The sequence below is a fragment of the Aedes albopictus genome, chromosome 2 (assembly GCF_035046485.1).
Source record: "Aedes albopictus strain Foshan chromosome 2, AalbF5, whole genome shotgun sequence".
Classification (NCBI taxonomy): domain Eukaryota; kingdom Metazoa; phylum Arthropoda; class Insecta; order Diptera; family Culicidae; genus Aedes; species Aedes albopictus.
In genome coordinates this window covers 150,446,951-150,470,817 of record NC_085137.1, presented here as the reverse complement: position 1 = coordinate 150,470,817, position 23,867 = coordinate 150,446,951, and the positions used below count along the sequence as shown (strand labels likewise).

Here is a 23,867-nt window from a genome sequence, read left to right as displayed (position 1 = left end):
GAGAATAAGCTCCTAGAGGAATCCCAAAAGAAACTCGTGATTAATCTTTGAAAAAAAAAACCTGAGGAATCCCAGAAGGAACTCCATAAAAAAATCCCTGAAGGAAATCTCACAATCTCATAAGTAGGAATTCCTGAGGAAACGCCTTTAGGAATCCCAGCAGGGACTCCTGATACAATCTCAGAAGGACGTACACCAGGAAGATATTCTCAAAGAAATGATAGGAAGAACTCCTGGACGAATGACTAAAGGAACATATGGAATAGGATGCGGCTTATTTTTCAAAAGTTGTTGAAACCTGGAATTCATAAGCTCTTCTGGATTCAAATGACACTAAAAAGAGAGACCTCTGAATTTGAGCCAAAAATATTGAGATTTAGAGGTAGCGCAATCGCCTCAAAGTTGAATTTTGGAGTAATAAAAAGGTATTTTCACTTCAAGTGTCATAACTTTCTCAATTTTCAATCGATTTTCAATCTTTTTTTTAATGAATCTCTCACAAATTAAATTTCAAATAAACGTGTAGAACTTTATTTTTTTTCCAAAGTCACGCAAAATATTAAAAACTCATATTTTGCGAGACTTTGGAAAAAAATAAAGTTCTACACGTTTATTTGAAAGATCTGATTTATTTTTTCTTCCTTTTACAAAAAAAAAATAACTTTAGAGTTCGATAACTTTTCAACCATTTGACCAATTTCAAATTTATCCGCTTGCTTTTGTAGACATTACTATCGCCTATCTTTGTCCCAAACAAACTATTCATCAAAGTAGTAATTTTTTATGACACTTTTCACCAAAAACTGCCGAAACGTGCCTTAAAACTTGATTTTTTCATGCAAAATTGGAGTTTTTGACGATTATTTGCAATTTTTTACTCCAAACCAGATACTTAGCATCAAATTTAACGATATGGAACACATTGGAGGATTTTTTTTCCTCGCATTTAGAACATGAAAATATTTTTTTATTCACAACACTCCAAAAATTGAAGTTTAGGGCTTCCATATCCCTTTCGTGACGGAGCGCAAAAAAGTGAAATCTCCATACAAATTGCTCAACTTTGGCTCTCCAGAACTCTTAGATTTCCCAAAAAAGTAATTATTATTTTTACTCATTTGAAAGAACTACTCTTTATCTTTTGATTTCTAGCGTTGACTACGTAGATAAATCGGAAATAAATAATATGCGACAGATAAAACTTTTTCATGTTCTACCGTTTTTGCCCACTTTTTGTTTACCTTGTTGTGGTAAATTTTACAGGCAACGCAAACAAAATTTTATTTCACACATACAAGCATAAGTAAGTGGAACAATTTACATCATATAAAACAAAGTCTAAACAGATGAAAAAAATATGCAAAACTGTTACCGCTCAACAGCACAATTGTGTTGGTTCGTCACGAAAGGGATATGATTATTTAGAACAAATTTTTCACTTTTAGCCCGAAACTAAGCATAAAAACAATTGCAATTCTGCCAAAATTCTCCAAATGCCAAAATGACTCTGAAGTTATTTTTTTCAAGAAAAAAAATCAAATCTTTTAAAACTCATATTTTGCGTGACTTTGGAAAAATGCAATCTTCTACAAGTTTGTTCGAATGTGAGAAATTCATAAAAAAGATTGAAAATCGGTTGAAAATTGAGAAAGTTATGGCACTTGAAATGAAAACACCTTTTTATTACTCGAAAATTCAACTTTGAGGCGATGGCGCCACCTCTAAATCTTAATATTTTTGGCTCAAACTCAGAGGTTTCTCTTTTTGTGTAATTTGAATCCAGAAGAGCTTACGAATTCCAGGTTTTAACAACTTTTGAAGAATAAGCCGCAGCCTAATATGGAAGGATTCAGGATTCCTAGATGTATCTTTTAACTTCTGGATTCTGGAGGAATCCAATAAGAAATTCCTGGAGAAATTATGGATCAAATTCCTGGGAAAACTTCGGAAAGAATTTCTAAAGTAATATCGGAAGAAAATCCTGGAGGAAACATTCCACAATTTGTCAAAAAAGAAAACCTTCTAGGATTTTTTTTACTCTTTATCGCTTAACCTAATTTACAGCTCTATTGTCCACTTGAGCACTACGTGAGCGATTACAATTGACAGCTGCAGTTACACTTTGTACAGCGTCTATATGTAGGGGAGACTGAGGAGACTTGATCCCTGGGGAGACTTGTTCCCCCCATATTTTCTCGGAATCAAAAACAGTTTTCTTCTAGCATATTTCCAAAACTACATCTTGCCAGACGACAATGTTTTAATTACAATTGATTTTGATTGTGCATTGCATTATTTTTTAATGACTGATGGTTTGTTTTCAGTCCTTCAGAAATCTTTTAGGCAATTCCGAAAAATCTCAATAACTTTGCAAAAATTGAACCAAATCGTGTCAAAATTTTACAGCACATGGTGTAAATAAAATACTATCAAACGTATTTATTCAAATAAGGCTGTTATATAAATATTTTATTTAATGCAGCTCGGTATATACACCAGTGACATGGGGAGACTTGATCCCTCGAGGATTACACACACATTATACATGTCAAAAATAAAACTCTATTTGGAAGCCTTCATTTACTCGAAATTCTAGTATATTCAATGATAAAACGTGTCGGATAATTATTATTTTATTACACACCATAGAGGGATCAAGTCTCCCCATTTTCAAAATACAGCATAACCTTAACAATTTAAGGAATTTATATAATTTCAAATTCATCATATTCATAAAAATACAAGAAAACTTGAAATGAAAATGAATAGGAAGCTTCTGGAGTTATTTTCCCTTTTAATTATCCATGTGCTCAAAAGGGGATCAATTGTGGCCCATTTTTAAAAAATACATCATAAGACATGCCTCGATGCCTCCATAAAATCACAAATTTCCCTACACTATTCTAATTCTACTATATTGAACTGGTGCTGCTATGTGCTGCTTTCATTTCCTGCTCTGTCCATGGTAGAAGGATGAGCACAATGATGTTGGCCAGCCCGATTGATGGTCCGTTATGGCAAACCGTTTCGCCGATATCCAATTATCCGGGTCCGTTAGAGCTATTAGCTCAGAAAAGCCGCTCTTGGAGAAAGAGCAGCCGCTCTTGGGGGAAACAGCAGCTGACGAAAAAATGCAGGTGCTGGAGCTGTGATCGAACCCATGACCTTCCACTTATGAAGTGAACGTGTGACTACTGCGCCACGGGCCCCGACTTGTAGGATTTCTGAGGGAGTTTTATTTTAGAAATACCCAAATTGAGAATTCATCTAGGGGAATTTTCTGAGATTACTCCAAGAGTTCTTTGTGAGAATACTTCAATTTCTTCTGAAATTTCTCGAGCAGTTCTTTCGATGATTTCTTAAAAAGCTTTTTTTGGAATTTTTAGAATTCTGCCTTTTGAGATTTCTCCGAGAGCTCTTTCTATGATTCCTCCAGATGTTTATTTGTTTTATTTTAGAATGACCAGCAGATCCATCTAAGTTTCCTTAATGAGTTTCTCCTCACATTCTTCTAGAAGTTTTTCCTGGGACTTTTCAAGGAGCTCTTCTTTCTTCGATGAGCTCTTCTGGGATTTCTCTAGAAGTTCATTCTAGGCCTTATCCAAAACGTGAACGAATTCCTGGAAGAATCGGAATGAATTCCTTGGGAAATCCTGGAACTCCCACAAGAATCTCAGAATGAATTCTTGGAGACGTATTGGAAGGAATCTCTGGAGAAATTCCTGAAGGACAGTTCCTGGTGGAATCCTGAATGGAACTTCTTAAGAAATCTCGTTCAGCAGGAAACTTACTCCACGGTGTCGAGGAGCGTGTCGCCTAGTAGGGTAGAGTATAGCAGAATTTGAATCTCGCTCAGTCCTAGGATCTCAAGCTTCATACGGCATGCTTCATTGGCTAGTTGTGCCAGTTTACCCTGCTGAGCTAGGGATATGCAGTACATTCCAAGTTTCAAGTCTAGTTTCGGGTTCTGTAACGTTTTTGGAATTCCAGGAAGAGTAGGTTGTTGGCCTTAGGTCTGCTTTCCACCGTGGTGGAGCTACCATCTTAGATATAGCTTCCGGTGGAAGAGCATTTCCTACTCAGCCGCTGGATGCCAGAACAGACGCTGTTTGAGCCGCACCTCCTTGAGGAACAGATGCTTGGGACGTACCTCCTAAATTTAGCTGAAGTCAGAAGGACAACAGTACCCAGACTGCACTACTAGCTAAGCACACAACTCTTAGCTGGCGGTCTTTGTCATTGATTGACCCGTGGAGGAATTTTTGAGGGTCAGAGCTACAGGGGATACTCAAAATAACTGGGACAGGTAAAATTTTCACTTTTCATAAAATGTTCAAATAGCTGTAACTTTTCGAAAAGGACATCAAATATTCTCAAATTTTTACTGTAAGTTGTGTATTTGTGTATCAGTGGTCCAATTTTGGAAAAGGGCGGGCTATTCTACACGAAGTTAGAAAGATTCTAGAAAAAGGTATAATTATCCGATAACCAACTTTGAGCTATTATATCTCCGGATTCATCAAACCGAATGCAATGAAATTTTGATCATTTGTGACTCATATATTAGGCTATTAAAAACTTCTGACTAAATCTAAAATGCTTTACACGAAAGAAAATTTTAACAATTAAATTATTTTTTTTTAATATAACACCAATCCAAAAAATCATCATCGTTTCAACATTCGAGATAGTAATTTTAGTTCATTTAAATTCCCTCTAATTGACTCAATTTTAACTGGCTCTCGCAGTCTAGGGGTTCAAAACGGATAGTTTTGTTCTGCCTGACGTTTCGGCACTTTGTATTTGGCCTTTTTAATGGGTGGAACTGTCTACCGTTTTTCGTTTTTAGTTCTTGCCTTTTTGTGCATTTGGAGCTTCGTGTATGCAGTTTTAAACATTTATACAATTATTAGTAGAAATTGGGGCATTAACTATTTCTAACGACCTGCACTACACTGTTCTTAGAGATGTTGTTTAACTGCTATTTTGAAGATATCGTTAGAAATAGTTAGTGCCCCAATTTCTACTAATAATTGTATAAATGTTTAAAACTGCATACAAGAAGCTCCAAATGCACAAAACGACAAGAACTAAAAACGAGCAACGGTAGACAGTTCCACCCTGAAAAGGCCAAATACAAAGTGCCGAAACGTCGGGCAGAACAAAACTATCCGTTTTGATCCCCTAGACTGCGAGAGCCAGTTAAAATTGAGTCAATTAGAGTGAATTTAAATGAACTAAAACTACTATCTCGAATTTTGTAACAATTATGATTTTTTGGATTGGTAAAACATAATCTAATTGTTAAAATTTTCTTTCGTGTAAAGAATTTTAGGTTTAGTCAGAAGTTTTCGATAGCCTAATATATGAGTCACAAATGATCAAAATTTCATTGCATTCGGTTTGATGAATCCGGAGATATAACAGCTCAAAGTTGTCTATCTAATATTTATACCCTTTTTTAGATTTTTCTAACTTCGTGTAAAATAGTCCGATCTTTTCTTAATATGGACCACTGATACACAACTAGTTGATGAACTTAGGGCCGATTTCTTCACCTCGGCTTAACTGGTAAGCCAGGCTTACCCATATAGTTAAACCTGGCTTAATGCCTAAGCCAGGGTGAAGAAATCGGCCCTTACAGTAAATATTTGAGAATATTTGATGCCCTTTTCGAAAAGTTACAACTAGTTGAACATTTTTTGAAAAGTGAAAATTTTACCTGTCCCAGTTATTTTGAGTATCCCCTGTATGTTGGGCTCTCTTCATTTTGCAGCCCATAAGAAAACGTGATCTGACAAAAATTTAATATGACCTAAACATCTGCCGCAAACCGAGAGTTATGGCTTAAATTTGTGGAGTATGTGTTATCAGATATCTGATGTTGAGCAAGTAAAGGTATTATATATAATCAAATGGTCAAATTTAGTGTTACGCGAAAAATTGGTGCATCACATTCTACCACGCCTATATTTATATCATACCTATCGACATCCGCACCACGTGGGAATCCTTGATGCCAAAACCAAACCAACCGAATCATATACCGCAATGTCGTACCATTACAAAACCGAATCCAACTGTGAACGACGCGCAGATAGTGTCGAACCGGGGAAAACGTTATTTACTGACTTCCTTCATCTTGCTCAACGCCAAACCGTATACGGTGGCGGTGGTGCCAAAAGGAAACTCCTTGCCCAACTGTGGAAACTGGCGCGGTAGGAGAAGATGGAATTGAGTAGCTTGTTTTGAATTGTCGGCTAAAATATCGTTTTTACTGAATCGCTTATAAATTAGCAAGAGAACTGTAGTGGCCACAAAACAGCCGATGATACCAAAGTCACACTACCACAATGTTTCAATATGCGGGGTTTTCTCGCATAGGTTGGTACACTTAACTCCATTCTCCCCTACATTCTCTACTGGATGAGCAAACTGCGCGCTTCCTACAAGAAGAGTAGGGCGTAAGGGAAAGGATTATCATCTTCTTTGAGGTGCCGAATAGTAGGTATCTAAGTATACTCGTATACTCAATGCTGTAGGTACTGTAGGGAAAAGGACGTCGCTTTTCTCTACCGAGATGCTGACGGCAAAATTGAAATAAAGTGCTTGGGTGGGTTCTTGATAGGATCATTTAGTTCAGATTAAAGGATGCATTCGCATCCTATCGGCACTAGATGGGGTGATGGAAAATAGAGGGACTAGCTATATATTAGTGATGTAATGGTTCAATCAGAAAAGCATTTTTATGGGAAAAAATCTTGTTGCAATTAGCTATCACCAAGGTTAGGCCTAAGGATGTTTGATCTAATTTGGGGACAACCCTCATTTCAGAGAATCTTCACGAGATGAAACGGTTGTTAGCTCTGACGGCTATGTATCAACTAGGACGGGAAAAGTTGGTCCGACGGTCATCTAGGGGCTGCAAAACGGTGAGTCGAAAAGGAGAGCGTCCAACATAGCTCTGATCTTCACAAGTTCCTACCTCATGCTTCCACGGGTCAAGCGATGACAAAGACCGCCAGCTAAGAGTTGTGTGCTTAGCTGGTAGTGCAGCATGTGCATTGATTTCAGCTAAATTAAGGAGGTACGTCCCGAGCATCTGTTCACCAAGTAGGTGTGGCTCAAACAGCTTCTGTTCTGGCATTCAGCGGCGGAGTATGAAATGCTCCTTCACCGGAAGCTATACCTAAGGTGGCAGTCCCACCACGGTGGATAGAGGACCTTAGAACAACAACCTAAAGTTCTTGAAACCCAAAAACTGTTACAGAAACAGAAAATGAATGATTACGAACTGATTCAACGGCAACTACTTTTGGCGCGAAACAGCGGACAAGAATTAGTGCTTGGAATGTACTAACCCTAGCCTAGTACGGTATACTGGCACAACTAGCTAATAAGGCATGCCGTATGAAGCTTGAGATCCTTGGACTGAGCGAAGTTCGTTGCGTTGGCCGAACTATGGAAAACACAGATTGGCGTCGGACAAAATTCTGCTATACTCTGGCCTACGAGGCGAACACGATCCTCGCCATCGTGGAGTTGGTTTCCTGCTCAGCGCTCACGCCCACGCTACGCTCATGAAGTGGGAACCTAATAATGAGAGGATTATTATAGCCAGATTCAGAACACGGGTTCGAAACCTTACCATGATCCAATGTTACGCGCCAACCGGTGCTACCAAATTGCAAGATAAAGAGAACTTTTACAGTCAACTGAATGCTGCCGTGGACAAGATTGCGAAAGGGGATATCAAGATCCTCATGGGCGACTTCAACGCGAAGATTGGTTCCGACATCTCGGGCTATGAGCACGTCATGGGACGCCATATGGTCTCGGAGAAATGAGCGAGAACGGTGAGCTGTTTATAGAGTTTTGTGGCAACAATGACATGGTGATTGGAGGATCGCTCTTCCCCATCGACCAGTGCACAAAGTGCCATGGGTTTTCCGTGATGGCATCACGGAAAATCAAACCGACCGTAACTGCATCAGCCGAAAATGGAGACGGAGCCTTCTTGATGTGCGGAACAAACGTAGCGCCGACATTGCGTCCGACCATCATCTCCTAATCGGCGAGATCCGGCTGCGCATTACTAGGGTTTTTCGACAGAAGGAAAAAATCAGGTGCCTGGCCAACACAAAAGAAGAAAAGATCCTTCGTCGAAAAGCTGGAGAACCGTGCTGTGGATATTCCGGAAGGTTGAAGCGGAGAAGATCAATGAAACACCATCAAGAACGCCTTCAATCGTCACCGACAAGAATAATTTGGGTGAGTTACGCACCCGGAGAAAGCAGTGGATCACGGATGATACCAGGAAGAAGATAGAGGAGCGAAGGAACGCCAAAGCCACGATTAAGCGAACGAAAACACGAGGAGCCAAAGCCGTAGCCCGTCAGCGCTATTCGGCTAACGAGAAGGAAGTTAAACGCTCATGTAGACGGGACAAAAGAGCGCGGGCGGAATCCCTAGTCGACGAAGGTAAGAAAGCCGCAAACACCGACGACTTCCGTCTCCTCTACGATGTCCCACGTCGTCTTAGTGGGACCAAGATGAATGCTACGATGCCCGCAAAAAACGCGTCTGGACAGTTACTGACCGACCCGGCTGACCAGTTGGAACGCTGGTTCGAGCACTTTGGAAACCTTTTTCAAGTGTCGGCCACGCCACCAACACCTCAGCATGATCCGCCAAGGGTTCGACGTATCACCCGTGTCAACACCGAAGCTCCATCAGTGCAGGAGATAGAATCAGCCATCCGTAGCATGAAATCGAACAGGGTCCCAGGGATCAATCGCATATCAGCTGAGATGCTCAAACCCGTAGTATCCGCGCAACTACTGCATCAATTATTCTGCAACATGTGGGAAACTGCGACATTTCCGGATGACTGGATGCAAGGCGTCTTAGTAAAGGTACCAAAAAAAGGGTGACCTGACTGTATGCGATAATTGGCGCATTGGCGGGGCATCATGTTACTGTGTATCGTGTCAAAGTTTTCTGCAAAGTGATCCTAAATCGAATTCAGGAGAAGATTGACGCAACTCTCCGACGGCAGCAAGCAGGATTCCGTGCCGGACGATCCTGTGTGGACCATATTGTCACGCTCCGTATCATTCTGGAGCAAATCAATGAATTCCAAGAGCCTCTCTACCTGGTGTTCATTGATTACGAAAAAGTTTTCGACCGTCTCAATCACGAAAACATGTAGGAAGCTCTCAGGCGCAAGGGTCTTTTTGAGAAAATCGTCGGCCTCGTTGAAGCACAGTACAGGGCATTTTCGTGCAGAGTACTGCACATGCACAACGGTGTTTTGTCCGATTCCATCCGGGTCGTTGCTGGATTGAGGCAAGGATGTATCCTATCACCGCTACTGTTCCTCATCGTAATCGCCGAGATCCTGGTAGGTGCGATTGACCGTGTACCAAATCGTGGTTTGCTTTGGCAGCCCATTACCATGGAGCACCTAAATGACTTCGAACTGGCTGATGACGTTGCTCTCCTAGCTCAACGGCGCTCTGATATGCAGAGCAAGCTCGATGATCCTGCCAATCGCTCCTCAGCGGCAGGTCTTACCATCAACGTCAGCAAGACCAAATCGTTGGATGTAAACACGGTCAACCCTTCCAGATTCACGGTAGCTGGGCAATCAGTGGAGAATGTTGAAAGCTTCCAATGTCTTGGTAGCCAAATGGCAGCCGATGGCGGCACCAAGATCGACATAGGTACACGGATCAAGAAGGCGAGAGCTGCTTTTGCGAGTTTAAGAAATGGAAAAACAACCAGATAAGTCGACGCACCAAAATCCGAATTTTCAACTCGACCGTGAAATCTGTGCTGCTATACGTCTGTGAAACCTGGTGTGTATCAGTGGAGAACACTCAACGGCTGCAGGTCATCATCAATAGATGCCTGCGGTGCCCAGGACTGAAAGTAGTAGTAAGTGAATTAGCTTACTTCTGTATGTTATCGAAGAAAAGTTGTGCCCGTAGTCAATGCCTGATCCACCACAATCGTGTTGTATTCAATAAGCATGTTTTACAGATGGAGTTGTTTACTTTACTATTGTCTAACAGAAAAAAAAATATTTGCTAAAATAAATCCTACCGAATCCTCCAAACATTCCAATTCATCTTTCAGCTAAGCATCGCATAATAAAATCCAAACTTCACTATTTTTTCTCTGCAATCCCATCACTGCACATTGAACCACCCTCCCATTGAAGGAAAACAAGGCGTCGGGAAAATCCTCTACCCCTCCCCATATCGCCCACTCACTCACCTTGCCTTCGTCATGTGTGTTCGCCTGCGAGAGTTCACCAGGCGTATCCACCGAGGAAAGGTCCTTGGTTCCGCTTTGAAAAACACCTCTCCGTCCGATACCCCCACCGTTTCGTGTGAGGGTGCTCCTGTCCTCTCTTATCCTGTGTGTCTCGTTTCCCACACTCCGTCCGTCGGTAAGCAAATAATAGTGTAAGTACCGAATCAGCTTCCACCAGACATAAAAACTCCTCACACACTCTGTTTCAATTCAATAGTAGTATCGCACGTCCCCGGTGGAAGATTTTTCTCTATTTGCTTATTTATCCACTCGAATATTTCCCAGCATTCCACGCCTCGCCGGAGAGATGTGTCCGGCTGAAGCCGTTATCCTTGTGCACACTTTTATGCTTGCCACCCACCCAGCACAGACTGTTTTGGATCTTCCCTTATTCCTCTCTTCGGTTTACGATGTGCTGGCTTCAGTTTATTTCCTCTTTTCCTATTTTCAACTCACACAAAAAATATTAACATTCCTTCAGGGCACGGTTTTCCATTTACGGAGCCAACGCAAAAAAAGGCTTCTTTTCCTCTCAGTACTGCCCCCTAGGGGATGTTATTCCGCCTTCCTCGACTGTCCTTGATAGTTCTCACATTAAACTGCTATCGAAGGGTGTAGATAGCATCGCCCTCATTTAGCGTTGAATGCATCGGAAAATAAAACAACTTTGTGTGTAATTAGTGCCAGCAAAAACTTTCAGCCTCCCGAGTTTCCACTTCAAAGAAATTCACACCAGAAAGCTCCTGCCCAACTAATTTGCCCATACATCACTTATCCTTATCCACTGAGCTGAGACTGACTGTGTACTAGCCAGATTACCAACACCCAAATAAACCTCGTCTAGCGAAATCTCGTAACGGAACACATCTTCTCGCAACGATCTCCAGGCTCCAACTAACCGGAACCTCGTTGTACATTGGCACTTCACAGCATCAGTCGAATCGGTACGGTATACACACATCTCCGCTCTCCGTTTCGTGCTACGATTGGAAGGATGCACTTTGTCACGCACGAAAAGTAAAAGTCCTGCCAGAGTGTGTTACAGCATCCTTTCCGCCATCCAGCATCCCAGCAGCATCCATCGCGTTGGGCCTGACGAGAGCGTGGGGGAGAAATGTAAATGGTGCAGCAAAATGGCTCTGCAACTTCTACATTTTCTCCCCTCCAACCACTGAATCAAAATTCATCCATCGTGCAACAATAATGACAATGTCGCAACCTGCATTTGTTGTGACAACCCACCCAATGCGACATGAGTTTGTCCCAACTTGAATAGAATAGGATAATGATCGTACCATGAGTTTTAAATCCTTGCAATGCGATTTTCGAGTTGCAGGGCTGTTACAGAATCATTGATTTTAAAACCGCAAAAACCGCGCCAAGCTATTTTAAATCCGCGCCGAGGTAACCAAATCCGCGTCAGTACAAAAGAATAGTTATTTTTTTAAATTAAATTCGCACAAAGTCAGAGTAGTAAGAGAAAAGATATCAGCAAAAATGTATTCAGTTTAACGACCTCGGAAGCCATAACATTATTTTCAAGAAGTCTCCAAATGAATCTTCTAAGAATTCTTACAGATAACGCATCTGCAATTCTCCCGTTTGGAATTCCGCCACGAAATCTGAAAGACATTTTATCATAGTCAGAGTTTTCAGCAAACACATTTTCGATTTTGCAGGAGTACTAAAAAACTGATTCAAAAATTCTGTCGTTGAACCATACATATTGAAATTCTTCCATAATAAGATAGGTAAATCCTCCGGTTTTTTTTTTGCCAGAAATCTTCCTTGATTACACAAGTTTACAAAATAAAACGAAAGTCGTGAACTTCTGTCAACGACCAAAATTTTTGAAGCACAATTTAGTGCTGATTTCGGAACCGACCTTCAAAAAATTTAAAGTAGAACAGTTTTTGAGTTTTTGCTCAATATCGAGTTTTACAACTTTTAAAAATATGTAATTTACTAAAATTCAAACATATTACGTTTTGTTCAACCAATTTCAAATCTTTTTCCATAAATTAAAAGCTGAATATAATACCATTCGATCATGCGAATACAGGTTTTGCGTCAGATTGATGAAATTCAAGATATTGGCGAGTTTCAGGGACGATCTTCTTAAATTTAAGCAAAATTCCCAAAATTTTTTGAAGAAAGGTATTTTTTTCAATAAGAAAAAACCAACTGAAAAATTCTTTCTCAACGTTTATTTGACATATCATAAGTAGGCGAGTTACAGTAAAAATTTCAGCTCAATCGGAGCATTGATTACGGAGAATGAGATGTTTGAAGTGAGCGATTTTGCTTAAAAATAGAACAAAAATCGATTTTAAATCATCAACCTTGTATGGAAAGTCGAAAAAATTTCCGCTCTACTGTATTTTTTTTCTTTCGCGTTTTCGAACTCAGGGCATGATTCTACACCAAAAATGATCATCAGCTTACCGAGTTCAAAAATGCTGTAAACTAGTGTTATTCTTCTATCCAGAGTTTTTCCAAAGTTGTATTCATCGAAAACAATATCAAAATTTCACTTTGTGAAAAAATAATCAATTTATTTTTTGTGACACACATCCTATTGAACTAATTAAATGCTTAAAGAGTTTCATCCAACTAAGACTAAGAAATCCTATCAAATATTTCTCCAGAATTCCCAGTAGATATGTTTCGCTAAATTTTACAAAAACGCCTATTAGAACATCCAAGAAGCTCCAATCATTATTTCAGAAATGTTACCATGTATTTATCCAAAGGATTTTCAGTGCTCTTTCTTTACACTAATATCACGCCGGACTCTTTAACTCTACCAAAAATTGATATCTGAAATGAAACGAAATTAATTCAAGAGTTTGACCAAAAAATTCAGCAGGAAATCGCTCAATCACTTAACTTAGTAAGAATAATTCCTAAAGTTTCGCCAAAAATTCCTTTTTGCCTTTCTCGTACACTAAGTGTACTGGAAAGGCTATATGTTCACTCCAAAAATGACTTTTTGATAGAAGGCCCGGAGGGTCAAATCACATATACCAATCGACTCAGCTCGACGAATTGAGGTGATGTCTGTTTGTGTGTATGTGTGTGTGTATGTGTGTGCGTGTGTGTGTGTGTCTGTATGTGTGTGTACAAAAAAACTCACATCACTTTTTGGCAGTAAACCTCATCCGATTTCAATGACCGACGGTTCATTCGACGCGGAATCTGGTCCCATTGTTTCCTATTGAAAATGGTTCGGATCGGTTCAGCCGTTCCGGAGATATGGCCATTTAGGTGTTCCGGAACGGTACCCCAGGAAGGGACCAGATATGAAAATGCATCAAACCTATGCATGCGACACATCCAACCACGGCATTTTCGATAACCTGATGAGCGGTAAGCAGAAAAATAGTCTAAGACCATATCTGAACCGGTAGCGTTCCGGAACCGATTCCGGGTGTCCCGCCGGAAGTGGCAAATATCAAAGTGAACCAAACCCATGCATGAGACACATCAAACCACGGCATTTTCGATAACCTGATGAGCGGTAAGCAGGAAAATAGTCTCAGACTATATCTGAACCGGTAGTGTTCCGGAACCGGTTCTAGTCGCCCCACTGGAAGTGGCCAAATACACAATTGAACCAAACCCATGCATGCGGCACATCAAACCACGGCATTTTCGATGACCTGATGGATAATGAGCAGGAAAATCATCTCAGACCATATCTGAACCGGTAGTGTTCCGGAACCGGTTCTAGGCGTCCCGCTGGAAGTGGCCAAATATATAATTGAACCAAACCCATACATGCGACACATCAAACCACGGCATTTTCGATGACCTGATGGACAATGAGCAGGAAAACCATCTCAGACCATATCTGAACCAGTAGTGTTCTGGAACCCGTTCCGGGGTTCCCGCCGAAGTGGTTAAATCTGAAAGAGAAATAAACCCGTACATGCGTCACATCAAATAGCGGCTTTTTAGATTACCTAATGAACGGCCAGCAAGTGTTTCGGAATCGGTTTTGAGTGGCCAGAAGAGGCCAAATGTAAAAGTAAACCAAATCCAGGCATGTGACACATCAAATCGTGGCTTGTGCGATAACCTGATGAACAGTTAGCTAGAAAGTAGCCTTTACGTCACACTAAAGACAACTAGTAGTGTTCCGGAATTGGTCCCGAGAGTCCCGTCTAATTGTCAAACCCTGCATTCAATTTGCAGCGTTTTTGGTTTACCGATGAGCAGTTAACAGGACAATAATGTTAGACCATATTTGGTTCAGCCGGTAGTTACCCGAAATCAGATCCGGGTAGTAAAATGTAAAATTTAACCAAACCCATGGATGCGGTACATCAAATCACGACCAGTCTTGTAAACATTCGACACTTTTTACTATCTTCATTTCGTTGCCGCAGTCGGGTGTCAGTCGGCTTTGTTACATTCGTGCGCTATCGTTACCTCTTACCTACACACAACACGAGCAGTAGAACGAAGATCAATAAACATAAGAAAGGGTCAAATCAATGTCATCTGATACGATGACATGTGTCTAATTCTAGCTTTACGCATAGATTTTCAGCCAATTCCGATTATGAATGTTAATATTGGTTTATTATTGCATGTTGCATTGAATACGACACACAGATGGGCAACATAGCAACAGGAATAACAAAAGCCGAACCGTCTCCCAAAGCCGCTATCGTGGTGAAGTGCATTCGTTTGACATTTTTGTTTCGAACAGTAGTTTGATTGCTTGTGTTGCGAATGTCGGAGACAAAGGAGGCCCAATATCGACGAAAAGGTTCAAATGACTGTGCTCTCTAACAAGACTGATCACGACTTATCGACAACCTGATGGAAAAAAGGGTCAGACCACATTAGATTCCCGGTAGTGTTGCGGGTTCAGCTGTGGCTTCGAAAGTGGTTAGAAGTAAAAGTGAAGCAAACCCATTCATGCGATATATCAAATCGCAGTGATTAGGTAAAGGTGAATAAATAGCAATAAAATATTCTCAGACCATAATTGGGACAACCGGTAGTGTCATGGTCCATGACTCATGGAATCAGATCCGGCTATCCCACCGGAAATTACCAAATATAAAAATGAACCAAACCCATACATACGACACATCAGATCGCAGATTTTTTTGATTATCTAATGAACGGTTAGCAACAAAATAGCCTTAGATCACATTAGAGACTAGCTGTTGTGTAGCAGAACCAACGTTCATGTGAAAAATTAAATCGTGGCTTTGTTTAATGGCCTGATAAACATTAGGTATGAACAACAGTGACGAATAGGTCTAAGTTCTCATGTATGAGAACAAAATATAGACAAAACTAAAGCGATCTCATCAAATCGTACCATTTCAGATTCCTAAGGTGTAAATTTATAGCAGGATGGGTCAACGTTGAATGGAAAAATAAGAATTTGATCGCGTCAACAGAAGATGGTAACTGTTTTAAGGAATTTTGAGCTCTAAAACTATGTAAAATAAGTGTACTTGGTATGGGAAATATGTTCGGTGTCCACCAGAGTATCCAAGATAGCGGTTCAAAGTCCAAGATAATGGCCCAGTATACAAGTTAGAGCCTATTTTATAGGATTTTTAATTCTTGCATAATGAGCATATTTTGTATGAAAATATGTCCAGAATTCAAAATTTGTAATCAGAAAACCCAAGCTGTGCGCTGTTTCACAAGGTCTGCAATATGACTATAGTTTGAATGGGGAAGAATGCCGGTCTTCGTCCAAAACTGGTAACCAAAAATCATAAACGACATGCCAAAATTCTATACGGCGACTATTTTATGTAATTTTAGGTGCAGAGTCCAAAAATGAATACCAGAACATCCAAGATGGTGTCTCAATGTTCAAGATGGCGGTTAGTTTAGTTGGGGTAGATATCCGGAGTCATAAAATGATGACCGGAAAATCTCAAATGACGTTTCAAAATTTTGCGGCTTCATGACACTTGTTTGGTTTGAGTTTTGGATCGTTGTCTTATATTTTCCGAATATTGGATGTTACGCTAATATAAAATGTATCCATATTGAGTAGATTTAGCAAGCAGTTTTCATTTTGTATTTATGTCAATGTCATTAACATGTCGCTCGAGTTTTGTTGAACGGATACTTTAAAGCACGAGAAAGGCACCATCATCGCTAGGTGGATTAATTAGGGTTTTTTTAATCTTGTTTCACTTAGAAATTATTTATAAACTTTACAAACTCATCTATCAGATTCATAAGATTACTGAAAATGCTTCTGGAAATCCCTTGGAAATGCCTCCAACATTTTCTCTCCGATTCTTTGAAACTCCAAAGATCCTTGAAATGTTCCAGGAATTTTAAATTTCGCTGCTCGATTTTATTGCCAAAAAATTCTGCAAGAAATGCACCAACATTTTTCCAGCAATTTGAACCAGAATTTAACCAGATACTCATGAGATATTTAGTAGACAATCGATGGAGCTTTAGAGCAGCCATGAAAGACAGAGTTATTTCAGATAATTTTGATCACAGAACAGACTCGGTTCAAAGGTTAATAAATGTCACTGCCGTTCTACGCATATTTTTCCATGTACATACAGAGCCCCATACAGCATGGGACAATTATGCGTAGAATGACAGATTAGTATATAATCGTAAAGTAAAGTAATAACATATTTTCTATGCAGTGAAGAATTAGCCTAAGTTGAAATTCACGATAAAAAGAAAAAAATCTATGGTATATGAAGAGTAACAAGTTATTTATAAATAATTCAGTTAATGAATATGACAGACGTGATTCTCATTATTTACAAATTGATAGATTAGTGCAACTAGTTAGTGTAATTTGATAATGTACTTCATTGTTTCTGGTCATGTTCAGTTCAATGTCTAAATTTTTAATGTTAGGGCACTTGAAAACCATTTCCGCAAAATCCGCACCGTTGACTAGTAAAAACGCGCGAAATCCGCGCGAAACGCAAAAACCGCGAAAAACGCAAAACCCGCGCCAGTTGTAACAGCCCTGGAGTTGGTAAACACTGCGACGCTATTGAAGATCTACCATCAAACAGCTTCGATTCTGGGTTAGTAATAACACTAGTTTACAAAATAAAACAAAAGTCGTGAACTTCTGTCAGCGACCAAAATTTTTTAAGCATAATTTAGCACTGATTTCGAAACCGTGCTTCAAAAAATTTTAAGTAGAGCAGTTTTTGAGTTTTTGCTCAATATCGAGTTTTACAACTTTTAAAAATATGGAATTTACTAAAATTCAAATATCTTGCGTTTTGTTCAACCAATTTCAAATATTTTTCCATGAATTAAAAGCTGAATACAATACCATTCGATCATCTGAATGCAGGTTTTGCGTCATATTGATGAAATTCAAGATATTGACGAGTTTTAGGGACGATCTTCTTAAATTTTAGCCAAATTCCCAAAAAAAAAGAAGAAATGAGGGGGTTAGAAGCAAAGGGGTGTAAGTGACAAAAACCCACTTTCGAGTAAATGAGGTTTAAAGTTTTTGACCAATTTTTCTACCCATACAAAATGTATGGGATTTCAAAATCAACCCAATTTTCCCTGTTTTATTGTAATTTTTCCAATCATCATAGAAACAATCTTAAAAAATTTCCTGAAAGCTTGAAAACTGAAGAATTTTATGATATGCTCAGCTAAAAATCGACAAAATGGTCACTTACACCCCTTTGATTCTGGGCCCCTCAAATGTATTTTTTTCAATAAGAAAAAAACAATCTAAAAATTCTTTCACAACGTTTACTTGACATATCATATGTAGGCGAGTTACAGTAAAAAATTCAGCTCAATCGAAGCATTGATTACGGAGAATGAGATGTGTGAAGTGAGCGACGTTGCTTAAAAATAGAACAAAAATCGATTTCAAATCATCAACCTTGTATGGAAAGTCGAAAAAATTTCCGCTCTACTGTATTTTTTTCATTCGCGTTTTCGAACTCAGGGCATGATTCTACACCAAAAATGATCATCAGCTTACCGAGTTCAAAAATGCTGTAAACTAGTGTAATCGATTATTCACGAGTTGAATAATACAGACTGTTTCAGAAATTATAAATACACTTTGTTTACTAAATTAAATGAACTGTTCTAATGAATTTTCCCAACTTCCTTCAGAGTATAGCGTATTATACTCCATATTTTTATTTTTCCTCACAATTTTCTCGATATTTTAAACAACAGTCGAGTTCTCTAACAAATAACTTAGTTTTTCAAATTTGCATTTGCACAAAGGTGTTTTTTAATGATTTCAACATTATTTATCACTAAATACCAAAAATTATCTAAAATGTTATCACAATCGCTTTCTCAACAAGTTGTCTAAGGAATGCCTTGATCAAAATTTGGGAAAAATTGATAAAGGCATTTCCGCAACATTTTTTCAGAGATCAAGTTTCTTATTTTTTAAGCTTTTCTACGAACCATAAGAACTACCACACAGTTTCCTAGCTTTCCTGAACGCATTTAATCTAAACAAACTTATTTTTTCAGCTCATTTGATCCTTCAGATGGCAAAGCTTGTCATAGCATAAAAACGAATGCGGCAAGTAATTAAGACATTCGTTTGCTTAACGTTTGTTGCTACTGGTGTTGTTGAGAAATTCGAAACAAAAAATGTTGTATTGAGAAGGCCCGTAATGGTGGTTCTTGATCAAATATTTCTGTTGAGTTGGGGATGTTTCTTTGCCACGGACGATCACCTATTGAGAGCAGCTTCCCTAGTAGCACACAAGTTGTATACAAGTTTATGTAACTCCTATATGACCGAAATTGGTCATATAAGAGTTGCATAGACTTATGTAGAACATGTGTGCTACTCGGGTTTTGTGGAGCAGCTTCAATGCTGTTAAATAAGTTTATTAATAATAAAATAATAATTCAATTTACATACAATAACTTACATTATAGTGCACACATCCGTGCGTTCGCAAAGGATCCGATTTTTCAACTAACTGGCCTTTCTTCTAAATTTTCTCATCTATTCTGTCTCTATTCAGTGTTGCCAGTTTCACAGTATTTATGAAAGCTTTCGCAACAATTCCAGTAAAAATTACTCTAACCAATCGAGAAATATCTTTTCTTATCGATACAGCAATTTTTATTATTATTATTACATATTTATTTAACTCAAAATTTGGAAAGAGGGAAAAGCCCCTTTGAGTGGTTTCCTCAATTCCGAAATCTTTCTCAAAAAGGCACAAAACCTCTTTTTTCTTTTCAAAAAACATTATAATAATAACTTAAAACTAAAGGCTCACACGGCAGTGAGCCATAGCAGAGCCGAAATCTTGATGGAGGACAACAAGCCAAATCGTTTAACGAGTACATATCCAGAAATCCAAGGGAGAATCATGTGCAAGGAGGGTCATCCGAAGTGAATCTTCACAGCTGAAAAAATAAATACCAAAACAAAAAGAACAGTATCATACAAAATAAGAAATCGCATTAAGGAATTAAAATAAACGTTTTAGCAAAAAATCATTCTTTAGGGCCAAAATATCCCGTATAGATACAGGAATAGAAAAACCTGCAGCGACCAAACTGTCAAATAATATCTTTCTCGGTGCAATAAACCGAGAACAATTGATTATAATATGATCAATGTCTTCATACGATACACCACATTCACATAAACTTGAATCTTTAATGTTGATGCGATATAAATGACTATTGCAAATATAATGGTTGGACATCAATCTGGAAAAAGTACAGATGAAATTTCTACTCCCAGATAAATTTTTAAACTAAGGGAAATGATTCACTTTAGGACATATGGAATGGCACCATCGTCCCTTGTCATTAGAATTCCAATTCAATTGCCAACTATTAAGGGAATGATTTTTTATTTCGGGAAAATATTCAGAAGGAAATATGTCACGATTGAAAATTACACCACGGGTAACACCTAATTTTGCTAATGAATCCGCTTGTTCATTACCATGTATATTACAATGTGCAGGAACCCAAACAAATTTTATGATATATCCTTTTGAATGTAAATCAAACAAAACTTTTTTCAACATCAACACAAGGTGATGTGATTTGAAATTCAAATTGATGGTATTTAAAGCATGAAGGCTACTAAAACTATCAGAACATATAATATACAAATTTGGAGGACAATTTTTAATCATGCTACAAGCAAAGTACAAAGCAGTTAATTCTGCTATGAAAATAGAACATGGAGACTGTAATTTATAAAAAATGAGCTGAGAAATAATTGTATACTCCAAAACCTGCGATACTATCAATTAATGAGCCATCTGTGAAATAAAATTGCGCCGGGTTAATTCCATAAAATTTTCGCTCAAATAAAAATTTTGCAAAATTAGAATGCTCAAATTTCGGTATTTGTTTTAATTCATGGAATAAAGACAAATCAATTAATGGCACATATGTGTGGATATTTAATTTATAGTCATAAAAATCATTTGAATGTAGACGCAACATGTTAAGATTTGAGCAATGAACAAAAGAATCCAAGATTTTGCTTGTAGGATTAATTTGAAATAATGATTCCAAAATGTTTATGATTTGGTGATTATTTGCATAACAATTTACTAAAAATTTACAGTTTAATTCTTGAAAACGAATTTTGAGAGGAATAACACCAGCAAGAACTTCAATGGATTGCGTGTTAATTGAATTCATTAATTTTAAACAGATCCGCAAACAACGATATTGTATTTTTTCAAGTTTGCTAAAGTAAGTTTGTACAGCACTACCAAAAGTAAAACAACCATATTCCATTACTGAACGGATAGTTGTCTTATAAAGCGTTATTAAATCAGAAGGATTTGCGCCCCACCAAGAACCTGTTTTTGTTCGAAGAAAATTAATTCTCTTCGAACAAACTTTTTGGATGTATATGATATGAGTGTTCCAATTTAATTTATTATCAAACCATATTCCAAGATATTTATATTCATCAATTTGCTCAATTTCTAAACCATTTAAATACAAATTAATACTTGTGGAAGAATGTTTTCTTGAAAAAATAATAGATTTAGTTTTTTGGACGGAAAATGAAAAACCATTTTCATATGCCCATGTATCTAAATTATCCAAAGCAGATTGCATAAAATGTCTAATAATTTCTCTATTTTTTCCACAAACTGAAATTACATTATCATCAGCAAATTGAAGCAAATAACAACCATTAGGAATAATTGAAGCAATGTCACTAGTGAATAAATTGAACAAAAATGGGCTCAAGCACGATCCCTGTGGAAGGCCAAAATAACTATGTCGAATGGTTTTAAAGGAATCATTGTAAAAAAATGCATAATTTTGAAGAAGAATAAATTACATAAGAAATTTGAAATTAAATTTGGAATTTTCAAATTATTCATTTTATTATACAACAAATCAATAAGGACAGAATCATAGGCTCCAGAAACATCCAAAAAAGTAGAAACAACATCTTGCTTTTGATTGAATGCAAGTTGAATTTGCGATGATAAAAGTGCAACACAATCACGGGTACCACGACCTCTTCTAAATCCATATTGTGAAGAAGAAAAAAACTTTGTTATCTTCAGCCCACAGTTCAAGGCGATTCAAAATCATTCGTTCGAAAAGTTTACGCAAACATGATAACAAACTGATAGGCCTTCTGATATCAGCTAATGAAGGATCTCTTCCAGGTTTAAGTAAACTAGTTACTTTAATAAAACGCCATTCAGAAGGAATGACATTTTGAAATAAGAAGCTACATATTATATATCGAAAGTAAATGAAGTTTTCCTTCTTCAGGTAAATTTTTCAAAACAATAAATTTTATAATATCAATTACAGGAGCAGTGCTGCAAAACGGTGAGTCGATAAGGAGAGCGTCCAATATAGCTCTGGTCCTCACAAGTTCCTACCTCATGCTTCCACGGGTCAAACGATGACAAAGACCGCCAGCTAAGAGTTGTGTGCTTAGCTGGTAGCGCAGCCTGGGCACTGTTGTCCTTCTGACTTCAGCTAGATTGAGGAGGTACGATCCGAGTGTCTGTTCACCAAGGAGGTGCGGCTCAAACAGCGTCTGTTCTGGCATCCAGCGGCTGAGTAAGAAACGCTGCACCACGCCCAGCTAGATCCAAGGTGGTAGCCCCATCAGCGTGGTCGTCCCAGTGTTGGTTGGGACGTTAAACAGAACTGGCACGATGGCCCTCCGGCGAGACAGGAGTGTTGGCGTAGGCCCAATAAGCCACCCGTAAAAATCCCCATTGCGAATAACATAGGAGAAAATACGACTCGATACAATCGGCAAAGACCCACGCGACGAAATAAGGACTACGATTGGAAACTTGGAACATGGAATTGCAAGTCACTAGGTTTCGCAGGATGTGACAGGATAATCTACGACGAACTACATCCCCGCAACTTCGACATCGTGGCGTTGCAGGAACTTTGTTGGACTGGACAGAAAGTGTGGAAAAGCGGGCATCGAGCGGCTACCTTCTACCAAAGCTGTGGCACCACCAATGAACTGGGAACAGGATTTATAGTGTTGGGCAAGATGCGACAACGTGTGATCGGGTGGCAGCCGATCAACGCAAGGATGTGCATGTTGAGAGTTAAGGGCCGTTTCTTCAACTACAGCATCATCAACGTCCACTGCCCACACGAAGGGAGACCCGATGACGAGAAAGAAGCGTTCTACGCGCAGTTAGAGCAAACATACGATGGTTGCTCGCCGCGTGACGTGAAAATCGTTGTCGGCGACATGAACGCGCAGGTAGGAAGGGAGGAAATGTACAGACCGGTAATCGGGCGAAACAGCCTGCACGCCGTATCGAATGATAACGGCCAGCGATGCGTAAACTTTGCAGCCTCCCGTGGTATGGTAGTCCGAAGCACCTTCTTTCCCCGCAAAGATATCCACAAAGCCACCTGGAGATCACCCGACCACCAAACAGAAAACCAAATCGACCACGTTCTAATCGACGGTAAATTCTTCTCGGATATAACCAACGTCCGCACATACCGCAGTGCGAATATAGATTCGGATCACTACTTAGTCGCTGTATGCATGCGCTCAAAACTTTCGACAGTTATCACCACGCGTCGAAGTCGAACGCCGCGGCTCAACATCGAGCAACTTCGTAACGTAGAAGTGGCTCAAGACTACGCGCAGCAGTTAGCAGTGGCCCTACCAACGGAAGAGCAGCTTGGCGCAGCTACACTTGAAGATGGCTGGAGGGACATCCGATCCGCCATAGGCAGTACCTCGGCTACAGCACTAGGCTTCGCGACTCCGAATCACAGAAACGACTGGTACGACGGCGAATGTGAACAGTTGAAAAACGAGAAGAATGCAGCATGGGCGAGAATGCTGCAACACCGTACGAGAGCGAATGAGGCACGGTACAAACAGGCACGGAACAGGCAGAACTCAGTCTTCCGGATGAAGAAGCGCCAGCAGGAAGAACGAGATCGCGAAGCGATGGAAGAGCTGTACCGCGCTAAGGACACACGAAAGTTCTACGAGAAGCTGAACCGCTCGCGCAGAGGCTTTGTGCCACAAGCCGACATGTGCCGAGATAATCACGGGA

At 39.2% G+C, this 23,867-nt stretch overlaps 1 protein-coding gene across 1 annotated transcript in view; it reads right to left on the bottom strand.

Annotated features, from left to right (window-relative positions):
• Positions 1-11,608, bottom strand: part of LOC109428452 (uncharacterized) — a 62,845-nt gene extending 51,237 nt beyond the window's left edge. Inside the window, exon 1 of the mRNA XM_019704221.3 lies at positions 10,282-11,608. Within this exon, the coding sequence (XP_019559766.2) occupies positions 10,282-10,295 (14 nt within the window). The 5' untranslated portion in view covers positions 10,296-11,608. The remainder of the gene's footprint in view (positions 1-10,281) is intronic.
• Between the last annotated feature and the right edge of the window lie 12,259 nt (positions 11,609-23,867).